General features: G+C 55.7%; 1 protein-coding gene across 10 annotated transcripts in view; it reads left to right on the top strand.

Moving 5' to 3' along the window:
* The window catches only part of RFX2 (regulatory factor X2), a 120,801-nt gene extending 104,959 nt beyond the window's left edge, over nucleotides 1-15,842 (top strand). For all 10 annotated transcript variants that reach the window (XM_033200174.1, XM_033200179.1, XM_033200180.1 and 7 more), the window contains 9 exons: nucleotides 1,813-1,931; nucleotides 2,244-2,356; nucleotides 2,855-3,009; nucleotides 5,694-5,791; nucleotides 7,056-7,205; nucleotides 7,902-8,110; nucleotides 11,789-11,942; nucleotides 13,348-13,390; nucleotides 14,049-15,842. In XM_033200174.1, coding sequence (XP_033056065.1) covers nucleotides 1,813-1,931; nucleotides 2,244-2,356; nucleotides 2,855-3,009; nucleotides 5,694-5,791; nucleotides 7,056-7,205; nucleotides 7,902-8,110; nucleotides 11,789-11,942; nucleotides 13,348-13,390; nucleotides 14,049-14,164 — 1,157 coding nt within the window. In that variant the 3' untranslated portion in view covers nucleotides 14,165-15,842. The remainder of the gene's footprint in view (nucleotides 1-1,812; nucleotides 1,932-2,243; nucleotides 2,357-2,854; nucleotides 3,010-5,693; nucleotides 5,792-7,055; nucleotides 7,206-7,901; nucleotides 8,111-11,788; nucleotides 11,943-13,347; nucleotides 13,391-14,048) is intronic.
* The last annotated feature ends 3,420 nt before the right edge of the window (nucleotides 15,843-19,262 follow it).

Here is a 19,262-nt window from a genome sequence, read left to right on the forward strand (position 1 = left end):
AAACGTCCGCTTCCGACAGTTTTCTTATGAGACACCTTTTCGGTCAAATAGAAAGGTCTCGATAGACCTTCTTTTTGACATCCCTGAGACTTTAGAATAATCAGCACATGCCAAAAAAAAATTAATATATAAAGTGACCATCAGAAAAATGAGAAAATAAAATCAAATGACCATCAGGAAGAACACTAGAGGACAGGCGGCTCATGCCCGTGACCCCAACGCCTTGGGAGGCCAAGGCGGGAGGATCACTTGAGCTCAGGAGTTCAAGACCAGCCTGGGCAACATACTAAAAAATAAATAAATAAATAAATAATTAGCCAGGCATAGCAGCAAGCTCCTGTGGTCCCACCTATTCAGGAGGCTGAGAAAGGAAGCTCACTTGAGCCCAGAAGTTCGAGGCTGCAGTGAGCTGTGATCACGCCACTGCTCTCCAACCTGGGCGACAGAGCAAGACTCTGCCTTTCAAATTAAAGAAAAAAGAAAGAGTGCTAGATATTCTCTACTCAGGGTGCACCAGGATTTGCCTGCCATCTGGGCTTTCTTCCTTCTTGCCTGGAGCTTTCGAGGTGCTCCCAGTTCCCCAACATGAGGCGGTTTTGGCCTCCTCCCTGGGGACTGCTCAGGGGACAGCGTTCTCCTCCAGCTGGCCTAGTGGTGGTGCCATCTCTGCCCCAGGAAGGCCCTAACTCAGAACCTGCCATGAGGGAGGGCGGGGGGTTGGGGGACGGCCAAGGAAGGCCCACTGGTATCAGTATCGTGATTCAGGCGGGCTCTGTACACACTCAGCAGCTTCCGTGCAGTTTATGATCTTTTTTGAGCCCAAACAGAACCCTCCTGGGTTGAGTCTCCTGCAGAGATTGAGGTGGGGTCAGGCCCATCTTCAGGAGATCACTGCAGGGACACTGTGGCTGGCCTTCTCCCCGAGATGTGCTGCCCTGAGCTGGCTCTGTGGGTACTTGCTATGTGCCAGGGCTTGGGCTCAGGGCTTTCTGTGTCTGCATATTTAATGTTCCTGGGAGGTGGTAATATTCTCTCCATTTTCTACCTGAGAAAACTGATGCTTACAAATTCCCTGACTGTGCTGGGCACGGTGGCTCACGCCTGTAATCCCAGCACTTTGAGAAGCTGAAGCAGTCAGATCACTTGAGGTCGGGAGTTTGAGACCAACTTGGCCAACATGGCAAAACCCCATCTCTACCAAAAAAATTCAAAATTAGCCAGGCATGGTGGCACACGCCTGTAATCCCAAATACTCAAGAGGCTGAGACAGGAGAATCGCTTGAACCCAGGAGGAGGAGGTTGCAGTAAGCCAAGATCTTGCCACTGCACTCCAGCCTGGGTGACAGAGCGAGACTTTGTCTCAAAAAAAAAAAAAAGTCCAGGCATGGTGGCTCATGCCTGTAATCCCAGCACTTTGGGAGGCCGAGGTGGGCGGATCACCTGAGGTCAGGATTTTGAGACCAGCCTGGCCAAAACATGGCGAAATCCCGTCTCTACTAAAAAATGCAAAACTTAGCCGGCATTGTGGCGCACACCTGTAATCCCAGCTACCCAGGAGGTTGAGGCAGGAGAATCGCTTGAACCCAGGAGCTGGAGGTTGCAGTGAGCCGAGATCGTGCCACTGCACTCCAGCCTGGGCAACAGAGCAAGGCCCTGTCTCAAAAAAGAAAAACAAAAGAAATAAACAAATTCTCTGAGTGCATGGGGTAGGGCAGAACATCTGTTTCTGGGCCCCCCATCCACCCATGGCCTTCCGGTTGTCCGCGGTTTCCTAAGAGCCCCGTTTCTGATGTTCCCGTGTTCCTCCCCTAGATGTCTCCCACGTCTTCCCCGAGTTCCCAGCGCCCGACCTGGGCAGCGTCCTGCTGCAGGACGGCGTCACACTGCACGACGTCAAGGCCCTGCAGCTGGTGTACAGACGGCACTGCGAGGTGACCGCCCCAGCCCAGGCAGGCAGCTCCTATGTGTCCCTCCCGGGAACTGCCATCGTCGCTCAGGCCAGGGTCCCCAGCGTCCCCGGGTGATGCTGAGGAGACGGAGCCCCGAGCCCCCACAAGCATCCTCTCTGGAGCAGCAGCCCCTCCACATCCATGTCCATCGCCTGCTCCTCTCCTCTCTGTGGCCTCCCTTGGGATTCCAGGGCACCCCGCTGCAGCCCGGATCACGGCTGCTCACTTGACGTGTGCTGAGTGCACGTGATGGGCGCACGCACTCGTCTGTCTCACCGGTGCCTTCATTCCTAGGCGACTGTAGATGTGGTGATGAACCTCCAGTTCCACTACATCGAGAAGCTGTGGCTCTCCTTCTGGAACTCCAAGGCCTCCTCCAGTGACGGCCCCACCTCTCTTCCTGCCAGGTGACTGCCACACCCTGGCTGGGTTCACAGCCCCCCCCAAGTCTTAACTCCCTGCTGACGTCCACAGGTAACCCACAAACAAAAGCATCAACTCTCCAAGAACTAGGGCTCAGACCCCTCTGCCTCCGTCCCTGTGATTTTTAGACTTGGTAGAGCTGGCTTGAAATTCACATTGCCATCTGCCCCTTTTCCAGGTCAGACCGTTTGAATAGGGAGGATTTTAGAGGTGACCATGATGCAATCCCGAGTAGAAGTGACCCCAACCCATAGCTGCAGTGAGACGCAGTATGACAGTATGACCACTGGCAGGGGAGGGACAGCGTGGACCGCTGGGAGCAACACGGAGGGAGGGGACCCACTGAGCCTCAGGGACGGGGAGCAAAACCCCAGCCCCACCGTTGGGCAGAAGTCCCGCAGCCCAGCTCTCTGGTCACTCCCGTGGCTGAGTGAGCCCAGCTGGGCCAGGCCACAGCTCACCTGTCCCCCCTCCCTCCACAGTGACGAAGACCCCGAGGGTGCCGTCCTGCCCAAGGACAAGCTCATCTCCCTGTGTCAATGCGACCCCATCCTCAGGTGGATGAGGAGCTGCGACCACATCCTCTACCAGGCGCTGGTGGAGATTCTCATCCCCGACGTGCTGAGGCCGGTCCCCAGTAAGTGACCCACGGCCCCGCCTGGCGCCGCTCCATCCTCTCTTCCTGCCTCCTCTGTCCTTTCTTACATGTACATCTTCAGCCACCTTGGACCATCGCTTTCACAGAAAACCCAAAAGGGGCCAGGCACAGTGGCTCATGCCAGTGACCCCCGTACTTTGAGGATGAGGCAGACAGATCGCTTGAGCCCAGGAGTTTGAGACCAGCCTGGGCAACATAGTGAGACCTTATCTCTAAAAAAAAAGAAAAAAAAAAATTAGCTGGGGCCAGGCAATGTTGCTCACGTCTGTAATCTCAGCACTTTGGGAGGTGGAGGCGGGAGGATCATTTGAGGTCAGGAGTTTGAGACCAGTGTGACCAACATGGTGAAACCCCATCTCTACTAAAAATACAAAGATTTAGCTGGGCGTGGTGGCGCATGCCTGTAGTCCCAGCTACTAGGGAGGCTGAGCCAGGAGAATAGCTTTAACCCGGGAGGCAGAAGTTGCAGTGAGCCGAGATCACACCACTGCACTCAGCCTGAGTCTGTCTCAAAAAAAAAAAAAAAAAATTGAGCTGGGCATGGTGGTGTGCGCCTGTAGCCCTAGCTACTCTGGAGGCTGAAGCAGAAGGATCACTTGAGCCCAGGAGCTTGAAGACCAGCCTGGGCAACATAATGAGACCCTGTTTCTAAAAAAAACAAAAATTAACTGGGTGTGGTGTTGCATGCCTATAGTCCCAGCAACCCAGGAGGCTGAGGAAGGAGGATCACCTGAGCCCAGGAGGTCGAGGCTACAATGAGCTATGATTGCACCACTGCACTCCAGCCTGGGCAACAGAGCGAGACCCTGTCTCAAAAAAAAAAAAAAAATCCCTAAGCGAGAGCCGCTGTGGGCCGTGGAATGTGTGTCCTCTGGCGTGCATATTTGTCCTTGTTCCTGACTCGAGGGGAAGGTCACAGTGGCTCTGGTGAGCTCTACCTGCTGTCAGGACACTGCCAAGAGTAGCCGGGCTGGGCTTGGTGCTTTCTGGAAGGTTCACTGGGGGTGTGCAGGCCGGCCTCTGGGAGTAGCCTACTTGCAGCCCTGGAGCCATCGCTGCGCAGGAAGCCTTGGCCCAGGGCCATGTGGGGTTGCTGCCCACCCTGGTCTTAGAGAGACCACCGGCCACCTTCCTCCAGCCTCCCTTAAGCCCCACAGTGACACTTCCTGAGTGCCACCCCCTACAGGAGGGGCAGAGACATAAACTTAGAAGCAGCAGCTGGGACGTGATCCTGGACTCCTGCAGCCGGATAGGGTAGGGGCTGACCTTTTACCCCCAGCCAGACCCCACTTCCCAGCACCATAGGATTCCAGGAGACATTTACACCCCAGCGCCCCGCGCTGTGATTTCCCAAGGACTTGTGGGGGTGGGGAGAGAGTGATGGGCACAGTGAGGAAAGAAGCTAGGCCCACAGCAGGGCTCACTTGTGCCCTTGGAGACCTCCTAGGGCCTCCAGTTCCCGAGGCAGTGAGAGCATCCACCATGAGTGGGCCCTCAGTCCAGGCCCGTGCCAAGCTCCCCAAAACCCTGGGGGTCGTCAAGGAAGCTGGGCACAGAGGCCTCTCTTCATAAATCACAGCATCAGGACCACGGGCTGTGCCCCGCAGGCCATCCACAAACATCCGAGCCCATTAGTACCAGGCAGCTCTCCGTCCTGCTGAGTAAACTCTATGCAACCTTTGCTGGAAGATGGGAAACAGCAAAAGTATTACACATTTGGCCTGGCCTTGCTGTCTGCCTGAAAACTGTTCAGGGCAATGCCTTGTTTGAGTTTCTACGTTATGGTGGGAGTTTGGGGTATCTTTCCTTTTGCATTTTAAAATATTTTTCTGTTTCTTTTTTCTGTTTCTTTTTTTTAGACAGAGTTTCACTCTTGTCACTCAGGCTGGAGTGCAGTGGCGCGATCTTGGCTCACTGCAGTCTTCGCCTCCCGGGTTCAAGTGATTCTCCTGCCTCAGCCTCCCGAGTAGCTGGGATTACAGGCATCCACCACCACGCCCAGATAATTTTTGTATTTTTAGTACAGATGGGGTTTCACCATGTTGGCCAGGCTGGTCTCGAACTCCTGACCTCAGGTGATCTGCCCACCTCAGCCTCCCAAAGTGCTGGGATTACAGGCGTGAGCCACCACGCTAGTCTTTTTTTTTTTTTTAAGTCTTACTATTTGTTTCTTATTGTAAGCCACTTTAAAATAAATTAGGAAGTTGGTAGAATGTATTTATGTGTGTGTGTGTGTGTGTGTGTGTGTGTATGTGTTTGTGTCAAGACCTCTCTCCCTTGGCACTGTTGATATCTGGGGCTGGATCGTTCTCTGGGGTGGGGCGATCCTGGGCACTGCGAGGTGCTGAGAAGCATCCGTGGCCTCCACCCACTCCATGCCTGAGGCGCCCCGAATGATGACGGTTCACAACCCCAGACAGCACTGTGTCCCTGGGGAGAACTGCCCCCTGTGAGACCCGCATAGGCAGTGGGTGGTGACCAGCAGCGCTGGGCCACGCCCAGTTCTTCCCGTGTCTAAGTGTCCTCGGTTGCCCCGGCCTCTGTGGCTTGTTCTTCTTGGTGGTGATTGTCATCGCACTTAGGCCAGCTCTTACATTGAATGCTGATTTCCAGTGTCCAGTCACTGCCTTTCCCCCGGTAATATCATGGTCTGTATCCCCCAGGTACCTTGACACAGGCCATCCGTAACTTTGCCAAGAGCTTGGAAGGCTGGTTGACAAATGCCATGAGCGACTTCCCACAACAGGTCATCCAGACCAAGGTATGTCCGGGGTGGGGCCTGGGCTCCCCAACTATGGCTGGGAGGGGCTCCACTCCAGGAGAGCATGAGGACCACTGTGTCCCGGAGAGCGCTGGCTTCGTCCCTGTGTCATGAGAGTAATCGGTCCCTTAAGGAAGCCCTGAGCACACAGTCGATGATGCATCAGTGCGGGCAGGAAGGGGAACAACAGATGTCATTTGATGTCATATCTTTGAGTCAATTCAGAACAGATTGTGTGTTTCTGTGCTCATCTTATTAGGGAAATTTAATCTCCTTGCTGTGACTCTTATTGCTATAATCTTGGCCACAAATCAATCGAATTTGAAATGTAGAACCTTGGCCGACTTGTGGAAAAGAGAGTGATTACCCACCGTTCTCATGAGCATTCCTTTTTTTTTTTTTTTTTTTTTGAGACAGAGCCTCAGTCTGTCTCCCAGGTTCAAGCGAGTCTCCTGCCTCGGGGTCCCAAATAGCTGGGATTACAGGCGCCCACCACCACACCTGGCTAATTTTTTTGTATTTTTAATAGAGATAGGGTTTCGCCATGCTGGCCAGGCTGGTCTCGAACTCCTGACCTCAGGTGATCCACCTGCCTCGGCCTCCCAAAGTGCTGGGATTACAGGCGTGAGCCACCGCACCCAGCCATCATGAGCATTTCTTGAAGGGCTCTTGGGTGAAACGGAGGCAGCTGCAGGGCACCCGCCTGCTCTTTGGAATTGATCTGTTAGGCAGTGGTGCAAGCATTGATCAGGTCATTGTTAAAAATTCAGATTCAGGGCCGTGCAGTGGTTCACACCTGTAATCCCAGCACTTTGGGAGCCCAAGACAGGAGGATCATTTGAGGCCAAGAGTTGGAGATCAGCCTGGGCAACAAGCAAGACCCCATCTCTTAATAAAATAAGATTCCCAGGCCACACCCACTAAAAGTCTGACCCTATAGCACCCAGGAATCTGTGGTCTCAACAGCCCCTCCAGAGAGCCACAGGGACTCTAGAAGTGGGCATGGTGCCGGTTGTGAATTCTAACTCAGCGGGACATGGGCTTCGGTTAGCGACGCGTGCGATGCACTGGCGAGGTCTCCGCTTCACTGATTCTCACCCACTGGGTCCCTAAGAATAGCCGGGGGTTCCCTCTTCCCTGCCCAGGTGGCTGTTTCCTGCTCCCTGCTCCCTGTGTTGTCCCTGAGCCCTGGCACCCCTGCAAGGAGCGCGGCGGAACAGGCTCTTCCCCGCGAACCCTGCTCACCACGCGCCCTGGCTTACAGGTGGGCGTCGTCAGTGCCTTTGCCCAGACGCTGCGGCGCTACACGTCCCTCAACCACCTGGCGCAGGCGGCCCGGGCGGTGCTGCAGAACACGTCCCAGATCAACCAGATGCTCAGCGACCTCAACCGCGTGGACTTTGCCAATGTGCAGGTGACCTCCTCCACGCCGTCCCCAGGGCCTGGGCTTCCCGCCCTCCAGCAAAACCAGCAAACCCACCGAGTGGAGCCCATGGCAAAACCTGGCCCCCTGCCCTGAGCCTGGCCACAGTTCTGTTGCATGACACGGGTCCCAGGCCAAAGCCCACCCACGGCCCCCAGCTCTCTCTACTCCATCATCTCTCAGGGCCCTCTGGCGTCCAGGTGCTGTGACCAACACTCCTGCTCATTTTCCTCACAAAGGCTCCTGGTTTCCAGGATCCTGGCACCACTTTGACCTCCCTGTGGCCATTTTCCTGACTCTGTCCCCTGGGCTTGGCAAAGTGCCGGCCCACAGCGGATTCAGAGCTATGCTTATTTCAGGCCCTGGGTTTATCCATTAAGTAAATAAATGCACACACACAGTTAGAAGTCATCCTTTTAAAACAAAACGAAACGAAGACCTCGTATAGCATGAGCTTTGATCCAGAAAGACCCGGGTATGAGTCCCCGGAAGCCGGGTAGGATCCCCCTTGGCTCTCTATTCTGCCCCTGTTATGGGAGACACAGGGTTTGGCTTGCAGCTGTCAAGGTCAAGGACGAGAAGGCTCAAGCATAGCATGATGTCGCACCCTGAGCACGGCTAGGTCTGGGGAGGGCTGCTGTGGCTGGGGGTCTGTGTTGCTGACACTGACCTCCACCCCGCCCACAGGAGCAGGCCTCGTGGGTGTGCCAGTGTGAGGAGAGTGTGGTGCAGCGGCTGGAGCAGGATTTCAAGCTGACCCTGCAGCAGCAGAGCTCCCTGGACCAGTGGGCCAGCTGGCTGGACAGCGTGGTCACCCAGGTCCTGAAGCAGCATGCTGGCAGCCCCAGCTTCCCCAAGGCCGCCCGGCAGTTCCTGCTGAAATGGTCCTTTTACAGGTTAGTCCTGCCAGACCTCCGAGAGAATTCTGGCGGGTGGGGGCTCCGAGGCCAACTTCTAAGGGGTAGCTCGGCTGGTGAGCTCAGAGAAAAACAGGGCTCAGCAGAGTTCCAGCAGTGCCTGAACCCCCAAAAAACAAGTACCTGGCTGGGGGCCTCACTCGTGACCAGCGGCTCCCAGGGGCAGGCCCAGAAGGTGACCGTAGCCTAAAAACTAAGTTGCAAGTTCTGCAGACAGAAATAATGACTGAGGGCTGGGCATGGCGGCTCATACCGATAATCCCACCGCTTTGGGAGGCCAAGGCAGGAGCACGGCTTGAGACCTGAAGTTCGAGACCGCCCTGGGGAAAATACCAGGACCTCTACAAAAAGTTAAAAACTTGTCTGGGTGTGGTGCCATGTGCCTGTGGTCCCACATACTTGGGAGGCTGAGGTGGGAGGATCCTTGAGCCCTGGCGGTCCAGACTGCAGTAAGCCAAGATTGCACCACTGCACTCCAGCTGAGTGACAGAGCAAGACCCCATCTCTAAGGGAAAAAAAAAAAAAAAAAAAAAGCTGTCTCAGAACTGAAGGGCACAAGTCTCCAAACTGAGAAAGCTGCTGACTTTCCCCAGGGAGGCTCCGGGTGAAATTTCAAAACACCAAGCTTGAAAAACAGCCATAAAAGCTTCCAGAGAGAAAGCGACAGGCTGGGGATGGGAGCAGCATTCGTCTTCTGAACAATGTGCAGAAACCGGAAGGCAGTAGAGCGATGTCCTGAGAGTTCTGATGGGAAATTATTTCCAAGCTACAAACCTACCCTGTGCAGACCAGGGCAGGGGAGCCAAGGCTTCCAGAGGGATCGTCCCCAGGAAAGGCACCAAAATGCCTCCTGCAGTTCTATCAGGAGTTTTAGTCTCATGAGTACATGGAAAAGTGAGCATTTTTTTAAAAAGAGCCAGTTATTACCCCAGGAAAACACAAAGCTGTTCTGTGGCTGACAGGCCGGCGTGACCCAGCGCATGGATGAGCTATGGCCACAGGGCCAAATTGTTATCCCCGCCGGTACTCGCCCATTCCCACACTGATGCCACAGACATGCCCACCACTGGGTAATTTATAAAGAAAACTAGGTTTAATGGACTTACGGTTCCACATGGCTGGGGAGGCCTCACGGTCACAGCAGAAGGCCAAGGAAGAGCAAAGGCACATCTTACATGGTGGCAGGCAAGGGAGTGTGTGCAGGAGAACTCCCCTTTTATAAAACTATCAGATCTCATGAGACTTATTCACTCTCAAGAGAACACATGGGAAACATCTGCCCCCATGAGTCAATTACCTCCCACCGGGTCCCCCACAACACACGGGGATCATTGTAATTCAAGGTGAAATTTGGGTGGGGACACAGAGCCAAACCATATCACTGCCTAGCCCATTGTGCAAATAAAGTTTTATTGGAACCTCAGCCACACGCATTCATTCACAGATCAGCTACAGCTGTCAATGCAAACAGAACAGTGTGACTGTTGGGCACAAAGCTGACAGTATTTACTATCTGGCAAGCATGAAAATGAGTTTGCCTGGCTGGGTACAGTGGCTCATGCCTGTAATCCCCACACTTTGGGAGGCTGAGGTGGGCAGATCACTTGGGGTCAGGAGTTCAAGACCAGACTGGCCAACATGGCAAAACCCCATCTCTACTAAAAATATAAAAAAGTCAGGTGTGGTGGCCGGTACCTGAAATCCCAGCTACTTGGGAGGCTTAGGCAGGAGAATCTCTTGAATCCGGGAGGCAGAGGTTGCAGTGGGCCAAGATCGTGCCATTGCACTCCAGCCTGGGCAACAAGAGCCAAACTCCATCTCAGTTAAAAAAAAAAAAAAAAAAAAATTTGCCAACCCCTCAGCTGGCCAGCCAGCACCTCCCTTTTCTCAGCTCCCTCCTTACACACTCCCCTGGCCACGCTGCTTCAGGGCCTTTCCACCTGCCCCTCTTTCCTGGAACATCTTTCCCCCAGACAGCCATGCAGAGAAACCCCTCATCTGCAGAGAAACGCCCCACCCCCAGCCTCTGTAAATAAGACGGCCCATTCTGTCCCACCTTCCATGCCCATGCCCTGCTTTTCTCCTGGCACTGATCGTCACCTGTCTCTCGTCATCTGTTCACTTGTCTGTTGTCTGTCTCCTGTATGATCAGGCACGCTACCTGAGTGCCGGGACCTCGCTTCTGTTTAAATGCTGGCTGAATGAATGAATGAGAGGAACCACATGCCTAAGAGACTGCGCGGCTCTGCCATGGGCCTAGCACACCACTGCCACAGAACAGAAACACCAGTGTAGCCAGAAATTACAACAAAGCCACACTGGGGTAATGAAGGAGGAAGAGCAAGGGAAGAGACAGTGTAGGGATGCCGATGCCTGTCTCCATGGACAGAGGGAAGGTTGCAAGTGGAAGAATCGAGAAGAGCAGAGTGAGTGCAGGACTGAGGTACCTGCCAGCCAAAGAAGAGCACAGCTCAGAGCTGGAGGGGATCGGGGTCACATCTGCAAGGTGGGGGTGCTCTTCACAAGGGAGACTGAGACACTGTTCCACTTCATTCTCTTGTTTGTTTGTTTGTTTTTTGAGACAGAGTCTCGCTCTGTCACCAGGCTGGAGTACAGTGGTGTAATCTCGGCTCATTGCAACCTCCGCCTCCTGGGTTCAAGCAATTCTCGTGCCTCAGCCTTCTGAGTAGCTGGGATTACAGGCGCCTGCCAGCATGCCTGGCTAATTTTTGTATTTTTAGTAGAAATGGGGTTTCACCATGTTGGCCAGGTTGGTCTCCAACTCCTGACCCCAAGTGATCTGCCCACCTTGGCCTCCTAAAGTACTGGGATGACAGGCGTGAGCCACCGCGCCCAGCCCCTTTTGGTCTTATATTGATCCTTCAGGTCAGGGGCCGCCTCTCCTGGAAAGAACCAGGTAGTATTTGCAGCCATCCTAGGAAAGACAATATAGGAACGGGCATGACGCGTGCCAGTGAAACTGTTTGTGGACACCAACATGTGAATTTCATGTAATTTCCACGTGCCACCGAATATAATTATTCTTTTGACTTTTTCAAAACGTGAAGCATTCTCAGCTCACAGGCTGAGGGCTGGATGAGGACTGGATCTGGGCTGAAGTCTCTGAAACTCCTGCTTTCGCTGACAGAGACTAAAGCACCCTGGCTTTTTGTCTTGTGTTTAGGTGCCTGAAACCACAGGCTGAGGAATGGCGGGAGGTGGCAAGGATACGGGGAAGGTGGGGAGAGGCGCCTCCTGCTGGGGAGACAGGCACCAGCTGCCAGCCTGTGCTCTGATTCGGAGTCCGAAATGTCACTGGAATCACCAGCTGCGATCCCTCCAGTGCCCGTGCTAGCACCAGCTGCAGTTGTGTTTCCAGCAGCCTGTCGCTTTGGGGCTGACTGCCCGTCTCGTTCTCCTGTCCCCTGGGCGGTCTCTGGAACTGAGTGGGCAGGCCTGCCCCACCCATCCATCACGCTAGGCCCAGGGTCTCGGCTGCCATCAGCCCCCAACAGTCCGGCAGGTCTTAGGATCACTCAGGGTCTGGGTTCCCCAGGAAACACAGAGCAGGGGGCGTGTTGCTGCCATGAAGCCTGGCCCGGGACCCAGGTTCCATGCTCCCCTGAGGGTCCCCAGCCTCTGTCCACTTGCCCCCAGCTCCATGGTGATCCGGGACCTGACCCTGCGCAGCGCTGCCAGCTTTGGCTCCTTCCACCTCATCCGCCTGCTCTACGACGAGTACATGTTCTACCTGGTGGAGCACCGCGTCGCCCAGGCCACCGGAGAGACTCCGATTGCTGTGATGGGAGAGGTGAGGACCCTCCTGGGCAGGACAGCTGGGCTTGGCCAGGCCTGTGGGGAGAGGGCAGTGTGCTCTGAGCAGCCCAGAGAGAGGACACTCACAGGTCCCGCTGCTCTGCCGCCGGACAGATCCACAGCTCTGTGAAGAGCCACAGAAACGGGCCCACTCATGCCAGGACACAGCAGTGGCTTTCAAAACATCCAAACCACAGTTTGACCAGCACCGGGAAGGCTCTGGGGCTCTGTCCGAGTTCACAGTCACCATCAAACCGCTGGCTCTGGAGGGAGGTTGTCCTTGGGTGTCCTGCCACGCAGGGGAGGCCTCGGACACATCCCCCAAAGTGTTCTTTGTATTGTGGTGACATACACATAGGGTGGTATTTCCACATTAAAGCACACAATAAAGTGACAGCACATTCACAAGGTGCAGCTGGCACCACTGTCCAGTTCCAGAACATTCCATCACCCCAAAAGGAAACCCCATCCCAGGAGCAGTCACTCCCAAGCCCCTCCTGCAGCACAGCACCCACGCAGCCCCCTTCTGCCTCTGTGGATGGCCGGTCCTGGACATTTCATAGAAATGGGATCACACACTGTGTGGCCTTTTGTGTCCGGTGCCCCTCACTGAACGTGACGTCTGCGCTGTGACCCGGGTCAGAGCCTGGTTCCTCTCCTGGCTGAGTTGTGTTCCAGCGCGTGGCTGGCCGCGCTGCGCTGGCCCCTCGTGCCTCCATGCTGCGTGGTCGCTCCCTCTCTGTGGCCGTTGTGAATGGTGCTGCTGTGGGCATTTGTGGGCGGGTTTTTGTATGCACACCTGCGTTCAGTTCTTTGGGGTCCACACCTTGGAGTGGACTTGCTGGGCTGCATGGGTTTGCCTCGAGGAAGAAACGAGGTGATGCTTGATGAATGGCAGGGTCCCTGCCCTCTTACTACCCAGAGGTCACAGCACTCTCAGAGTCGTGGCCAGGGCCCCACACCGTGCGCAGAAACTGTGGAAGCTGTCTGTTCTCTGCATGCTGGCGTGGACGCCGGGCTCTGGGGCAACCGAGGACTGGTTTTCATGCTGTATACAGACTTCAGGGAGCAAAGATAACTTGGCCCACGGCCCTTCCATGCCACCTTAAAACCCGGAGCAGCCACACCCAGGGGACCTTGGGAACCAGCTCCTGTCCCCTCACTGCCTCGAGCAGTCAGCACCCTCCACCCCCAGCAGTTCCCAGAGGCGGCCTGGACAGGGGACAGGGACCCACCCAGACGCCTGGCAGCATCAGAGCCACTTCTCAGGGCAGACCCTAGCTGCTTTACTGTGAATGGAGGACGTGGCTCAAGGCAAGGTTGGGCCAGCATCCCCAGAGCCCCCAAACAGCAACTGCCACCCCTCTGCAGGCGCCCCTGACTCCAGGTTTCTCTTTCAGTTCAACGATCTCGCCTCTCTGTCGCTGACGCTGCTTGACAAAGGTGGGTGCGTCTGCGGCTTTCCTGCCACGGCCCTCCCAGGAGGATGGTGCTCCTGGCCGTGGCCTGTCTGCCTCATCTCATGATGAGCAGGTGGAAATGCGGGCAGCCCCTGGGGGGATGAGGGCCCTGGGATCTGGCGTCCAGACAGTGGCTGATGGCCCTGGGCAGCAGGCGCCACTGCAGACTGGCTTGGCTGGGGCTCATAGTGCTGCCGGCCTCTGGGTAGCCGCTGCCCAGGGACCTTAGCACCAGGTCCGGACCAGGCAGCCTCTGGTCTCCTGCGCCCATGCCCAGCAGTAGAGTGGGACAGGCAGGTCAGAGGAGCCCCTGGGCCCCGTCCCTGCTCCACGCAGGTGGGAGGAGGACCCCAGAGGCCCCAGCCCTGTGGGGAGCAGGCCCCAGGCCCATCGGCACTGGGGAAGGGAGGCACAGGGCAGAGGCTCTTTTGCCTGGCCCAACCTGGGGGCACCTCTGGGTGACCAGGTAGGTGGGAGAGGACAGATCAGCCTGGAGCAGAGGCCAAGGCGGGGTCCACGGGCTGCCATGTGTCCTTAGTACCCTGCCTGGCGTGCCGGAGCAGCTCTCAGAACATGCACTTCCGTCTCTCCCTCCCATGCCCTCCTGATGATGGACACTGACCCTACCCCTCCCTCTGCAGATGACATGCGCGATGAGCAGCGCGGCAGCGAGGCGGGCCCGGATGCCCACAGCCTGGGCGAGCCCCTGGTGAAGCGGGAGCGCAGTGATCCCAACCACTCCCTGCAGGGCATCTAGCAGCCCCGGCCGGCTCCTCTGCCAGGTTCCAGAAGATGCCGCCCGGTCGCTCTGGGAACCTGGACTTCACCGGCTCCACCAAATTAGTGCCTCTTAGACGACGGATGTTTACTTTGCCTCAGGCGGGGCCTCCCGGGGTCAGCGTGCCCTTGAAGGCCAAGAGAGCGTTCAGGAAGGAAAGCGGTTGTTGAAGCTACAGAAGCCTGGGCCGGGGCTCCCACGGACTGTAGCTGTGCTCTGGGTGCCAGGCCCCTGTACAGCCACCAGGGCCACACCAGACCATGGGTTCTTTGTTCTGGGCAACCCCTCCTCTGCTGGAACTCTGGACTTTGGCCCTAGTCCCTTTAAGAGCTGAAGGAGCTGTGCTGAGAGCGCTGGCCCCTACACTCAACTGGAACCAATTCTCACCATGATTTAAAATGGAAAAACCTGGCAGAGCCCGACTAGAAAGGGGCGGCCTCTCCCCTCTTACCTGCCACCATTGGGGAGGCACAGAGCTCGCCAGCATCCCTGGAGTCCCCTCAGGAATGGAAAGTGGAGTGCCCTTGTCTGGTAGCACCACGTGGGAGGGACCCAGCTGGGAGCGGTGCCCTGTGGCCTTTTAGAGCCAGACTGCCCTGCCCCGATGCGCTGAGGCGGGAGGCGGGCTATACTGCAGGAACCCATCTCCAGATGCCAAAGGACTTGAGGGGCAGCTGACAATCGCTGTGTCCTGGACAGATCCGCAGCTCGAGAAAGAACAAGCCACAGAAACGGGCTCGCTCGCGCCAGGACAAAGCAGTGTCTTCCAAAAACTCAAAACCAGAAGTTCTATCAGCACCAGGAAGGATCTGGGGCTCTGTCCAAGTTCACCGTCACCATCAAGCCGCTGGCTGTGGAAGGAGTCTGTCCAACAGGAACAGTGTCACAGCCGCAACTTCAGAAAGCAGCCATCCCGCCTGTCGTCCAAACAGCAGTGCCTACGTCCCGCTCCACGGAGTCTTCCAGAACACCTCCCTCTGAATTAATCCCGGAGCACCCCAACCCCCAGCGAGTCCCACCTTGTCCTCTTCAAAGTCAAAACTCTTCTCTGGGGACAAATATTCGGGACTTTCGAAGCCCCGAACTTGAGACACCGAGTTTGTCTCCATGGAGACACGTAGCCGCTGCAGTTGGACAGCTGCGTGCTGGAGTTTCTGCCCCCAAACCAACTGCAGAGAAGAAAGACGAGCCTCGGCCCAGGACGCGCTTTCTAACGAAATGCAATAGTTTTCTCTTTTTGGAAAAATGTTTATACCAATAGTTTTGTGCTCTATTGTTATTAGAACGTTTCTTATGAATGTGTACATTGCCGTATATTCAGTCCCAAATGTTTTGTTCTCATTCACACAGAAGGTACTAATAGCTCACGTGGCCTTTAAAAACCTTACTTCCCTGCTTGCAGGAGCTCAGAGCAATGCTCGGCCTGCGCCAGAGCGGAGGGGCAGGAAGAGAAAGACGCGTGCTCACTTTAGAAACGAAAAGTCAGGAATCATCACTGTTTGTCTGGTCGTGTAGCCCAAACCTTAGTTGAAATCCGACGGAAAGAATGTCTTTATACGTCTCCTCTCCGTGGAGACACTGAAGCTCACAGTTAACAGATTGTAACGCCCGGCTTTTGCTCACTCCTGGTAACCAATACAAGCTGGTTTCTGCCTTAGGCTCCGGCCCGTCTTTCCGATCCACGAGGAGCAACAGAGGTGGCAGCAAAGCCACGAGCCTCTCAGGCCTGTCTCGTTTTTCATAGCAGTAAACACTAAGCGTGCCCACTTTCGGACTCGTCCACACTCCAGGCCCTGCCCCCCTGCCCAGGGACACCAGCCTGCCGGGCTTGCACCACTCAAGACCCAGAGGAGAAGCCACAGAGGTGCCCCCCGCACTTGCCTGCAGGCTCCCTGGGGATGTTCTAGTGCCTTTCAAAAGGAGCCCGGGCCCCTCACTTCCTTAGCAAGGCCCACCCGGAGCCAGTGATGGCACAGAAACACTTCTTTGTACAGGATGGTCAGTGGCTCCTGTTTACACTTTGGGATTTTTCTTTTGTTTTTGTTTGTTTGTTTGTTGTTTGTTTAAGAGATGGTCTCATTCTATTACCCAGGCTGGAGTGCAGTGGCATTATCATAGCTCACTGCAGCCTCAACCTCTTGGGCTCAGGTGATCCTCCCACCTCAGCCTCCCCAAGTAGCTGAGACTATAGGCGTGCACCACCACATCCAGTTAATTTTTTTTTTTTTTTAATAGAGACGGGGATCTTCCTATGTTGCCCAGGCTGGACTCAAACTCCTCAGCTCAAGCGATCCTCCCACCTTGGCCTCCCAAAGTGCTGAGATTACAGGCGTGAGCCACCGGCCTGGCCTTCTGTTTGCATTTGTTACAGGCTAGACCCACTTGGATCTAGTGGAGAAGCAGGTGCACTGGTCTTGGATCCGAACCACTGGTTGTCCTCAGGGTCTCCTTGGTACAGTTGGGGCCAAACTTCAGAATCATTGAGAATCAGTGCATGAGCTTGCTCAAAAACGGCCGATTTCTGGACCCCACCCACAGGGAGCCTGACTCGGGGGGATTCGGGTAGGGGCCAGGCAGTGTGTGGTTGCTGCCATTTCCTCTCAGGGGACTGTGGTGCGGGGCTGCAGGACTTCGAAGAAACTCTGCAGAGGAGAGCAATGGGCTCAGGAACCCGGCAGGGCCCACCTGTGGGAGGGAGGGTGGCCCACAAAGGCTAGTACAGTTCTCACTCAGCTGCCCCTAAATCTGTTTCCCAAGTGCCAGGCCAGTGCCCCGTATGCCCCCAGAGACACTCGGCCTTTGCCCCAGTCCAGGCCTCTCTGTCCCAGGCGACACTAGAACCGCCCCTCCCTTCCCTGGGCTGGGACTCCAGGACCCCACTGGGTCCTGATGGTGCCAACTGCAGCCAGGAAATCCACTCGCCCCCTCCCCTGCTGGGTCACAATTTCAGACCTTCCTCCAGCTGAGACCCCTGAGTCAAATTAGGCAAGTACCAACTCCCCGCCTCCCCAACCGCCGAAGAGCCAGGCCCGGTGTGGACTGCAGGGCCCAGAGTAGGAAACCCAAGCCCCGCCCACGGGGCCTGACAGGCTAGGGAAAGTGGGAGCTCAGAGCATGGGGGATGGTGCCCCAGGAAAGAGGAGCCCGCTTGAGCTCCTCAGGCCATCATGTGCCTCCAGAGCCCTCTGGGTAGGTCCCCAGGGTGCAGTCGCCTCAGAAAAAAAAAAAGGGGGAAACTCGGTTTTACCAAGCATCTCAAGGGGGTACTGGCTGTAATCACAGCAGCCTCCACGCTACACTTCTGTCCTGTCTCCTCTTTTTGATGACCTAAGGTAGAGGTAATCCCTATTGTACACGTGGGAAAAGCAAGGCTGCTGGTTGGAATGCCGATGTGATGGCTGGAGCACAGCAGCCACAGTGGACCTCAAGGTGGAAGCCCCGTGATAAGGATGGAAAAGCAGTGAGTCAGAAGGAGGCTGGGTCCCCAGTGATGATGGAGCTGCCATTACAGCCCTGACCTCCAGGCAGACGTCAGCAAGGAGGGATGGGGAGCCCCAGAGATGTCCCTGCCTTCACAAACTGTCTGGTGGCAGGAACTCCAGTGCAAGATGGGAGGGGACCCCACACACTGCAGCTACCAGCATGCTAAGAACGGGGAGATGCGGGCCAGGCACAGTGGCTCATGCCTGTAATCCCAGCACTTTCAGAGGCCAAGGTGGGTAGATTACGAGGTCAGGAGATCGAGACCATCCTGGCTAACATGGTGAATCTCCGTCTCTATTAAAATGCAAACATTAGCCAGGTGTGGTGGCGGGCGCCTGTAGTCCCAGCAACTGGGGAGGCTGAGGCAGGAGAATCGCTTGAACCTGGGAGGTGGAGCTTACAGCGATCGAGATCGTGCCGTTGCACTCCAACCTGGGTGACAGAGCGAGACTCTGTCTCAAAAGAAAAAAAAAAAGAAAGGGGAGAAGCTCCACCTGGAGTAGCCCCCGCCACCTCTGTTTTCCTCCTGCCTCTGGCTGCTGCTCCTCTGCGCCTGGGCCCTGCCTACTCCTCTCCCGCTTCTACCCCCTCAGTCACCTCAGCCACTCCCAGGATGGAAATACCTCCACAAGCTGCTGACTTCACCTGTGCTCAGAGCTCCTGGGTGCCTGGCCCTCGGCAGAGCAAGACAGCAGCCCGGCATCTGGCCGTCCAGACCTCCTCCCCATGTCTCCATCACAGTGTGGGCAGCACCTTCCATCTACCCACATTGCCCTGCCCCACCCCTTGGCCCTGCCTCAAAAGGACCATAATCAGACCATTTCTCCCCTTCCTCTTTGCTACTCCCCAGCTCCTCCTTGGCCAGGAGAGGCAGAGTGGCGAGGTTTCGACTGCACAGGTTTGAGAGTCAGCTCTACTGCGCCCTCAAGTAAATTACCTTCATCAGTTTCTCCCTCTGGAAAAGAGACAATAAAAATACCTCACAGTGTTGTGAGAAAAAAGATCAATATACAGAAAACACTGGACTAAGCCTTCAAGAGTTGTTTCTACCCCTCGGCACTGCAGATACTACAGATGGTGGGGTGTCAGATAATTCTCCAGGGTGGGCCCATACTGGGCACTGCAGGGTGCTGAGCAGCGTCCCTGGCCTCCACCCACTCTGTGCCAGGAGCACCCCAGCCCAATCCTGACAACCCAAAATGTCTCTGGACACTGTCCGTGTCACCTGGGAGACACTTTCCTCTTTAGCACTCGTCTTAATTGGTGCTTCTTCCAGGAAGCCTTCCTGGGTGCTCCCTGGGTAGATTAGGGTCACTTAGACCCAACTTCCCCACCATACTTTATAGTAATTGTTGGCAAATCTCTTTCCCACAAGCTCTGCGAGTGAGTAGCTATCATGTGCCTTGTTGAGATGGATTTCCCAAATCTATCACAGCACATGCTCAGCAAACATTGAGGGCATGAGGGAGTGGGGAGGGCCCGCCAGAGAAGGCGTTCTTTACGGTGATCGTGGGAAGGAAGGTGCTGTGCCAGGGAGGAGAAAAAATGTCCAGAGGAGTGATGAGGAATTCCAAAGAAATTGGAATTCAGGCAG

The sequence above is a fragment of the Trachypithecus francoisi genome, unplaced genomic scaffold, assembly GCF_009764315.1.
Source record: "Trachypithecus francoisi isolate TF-2019V2 unplaced genomic scaffold, Tfra_2.0 Lachesis_group5, whole genome shotgun sequence".
Classification (NCBI taxonomy): domain Eukaryota; kingdom Metazoa; phylum Chordata; class Mammalia; order Primates; family Cercopithecidae; genus Trachypithecus; species Trachypithecus francoisi.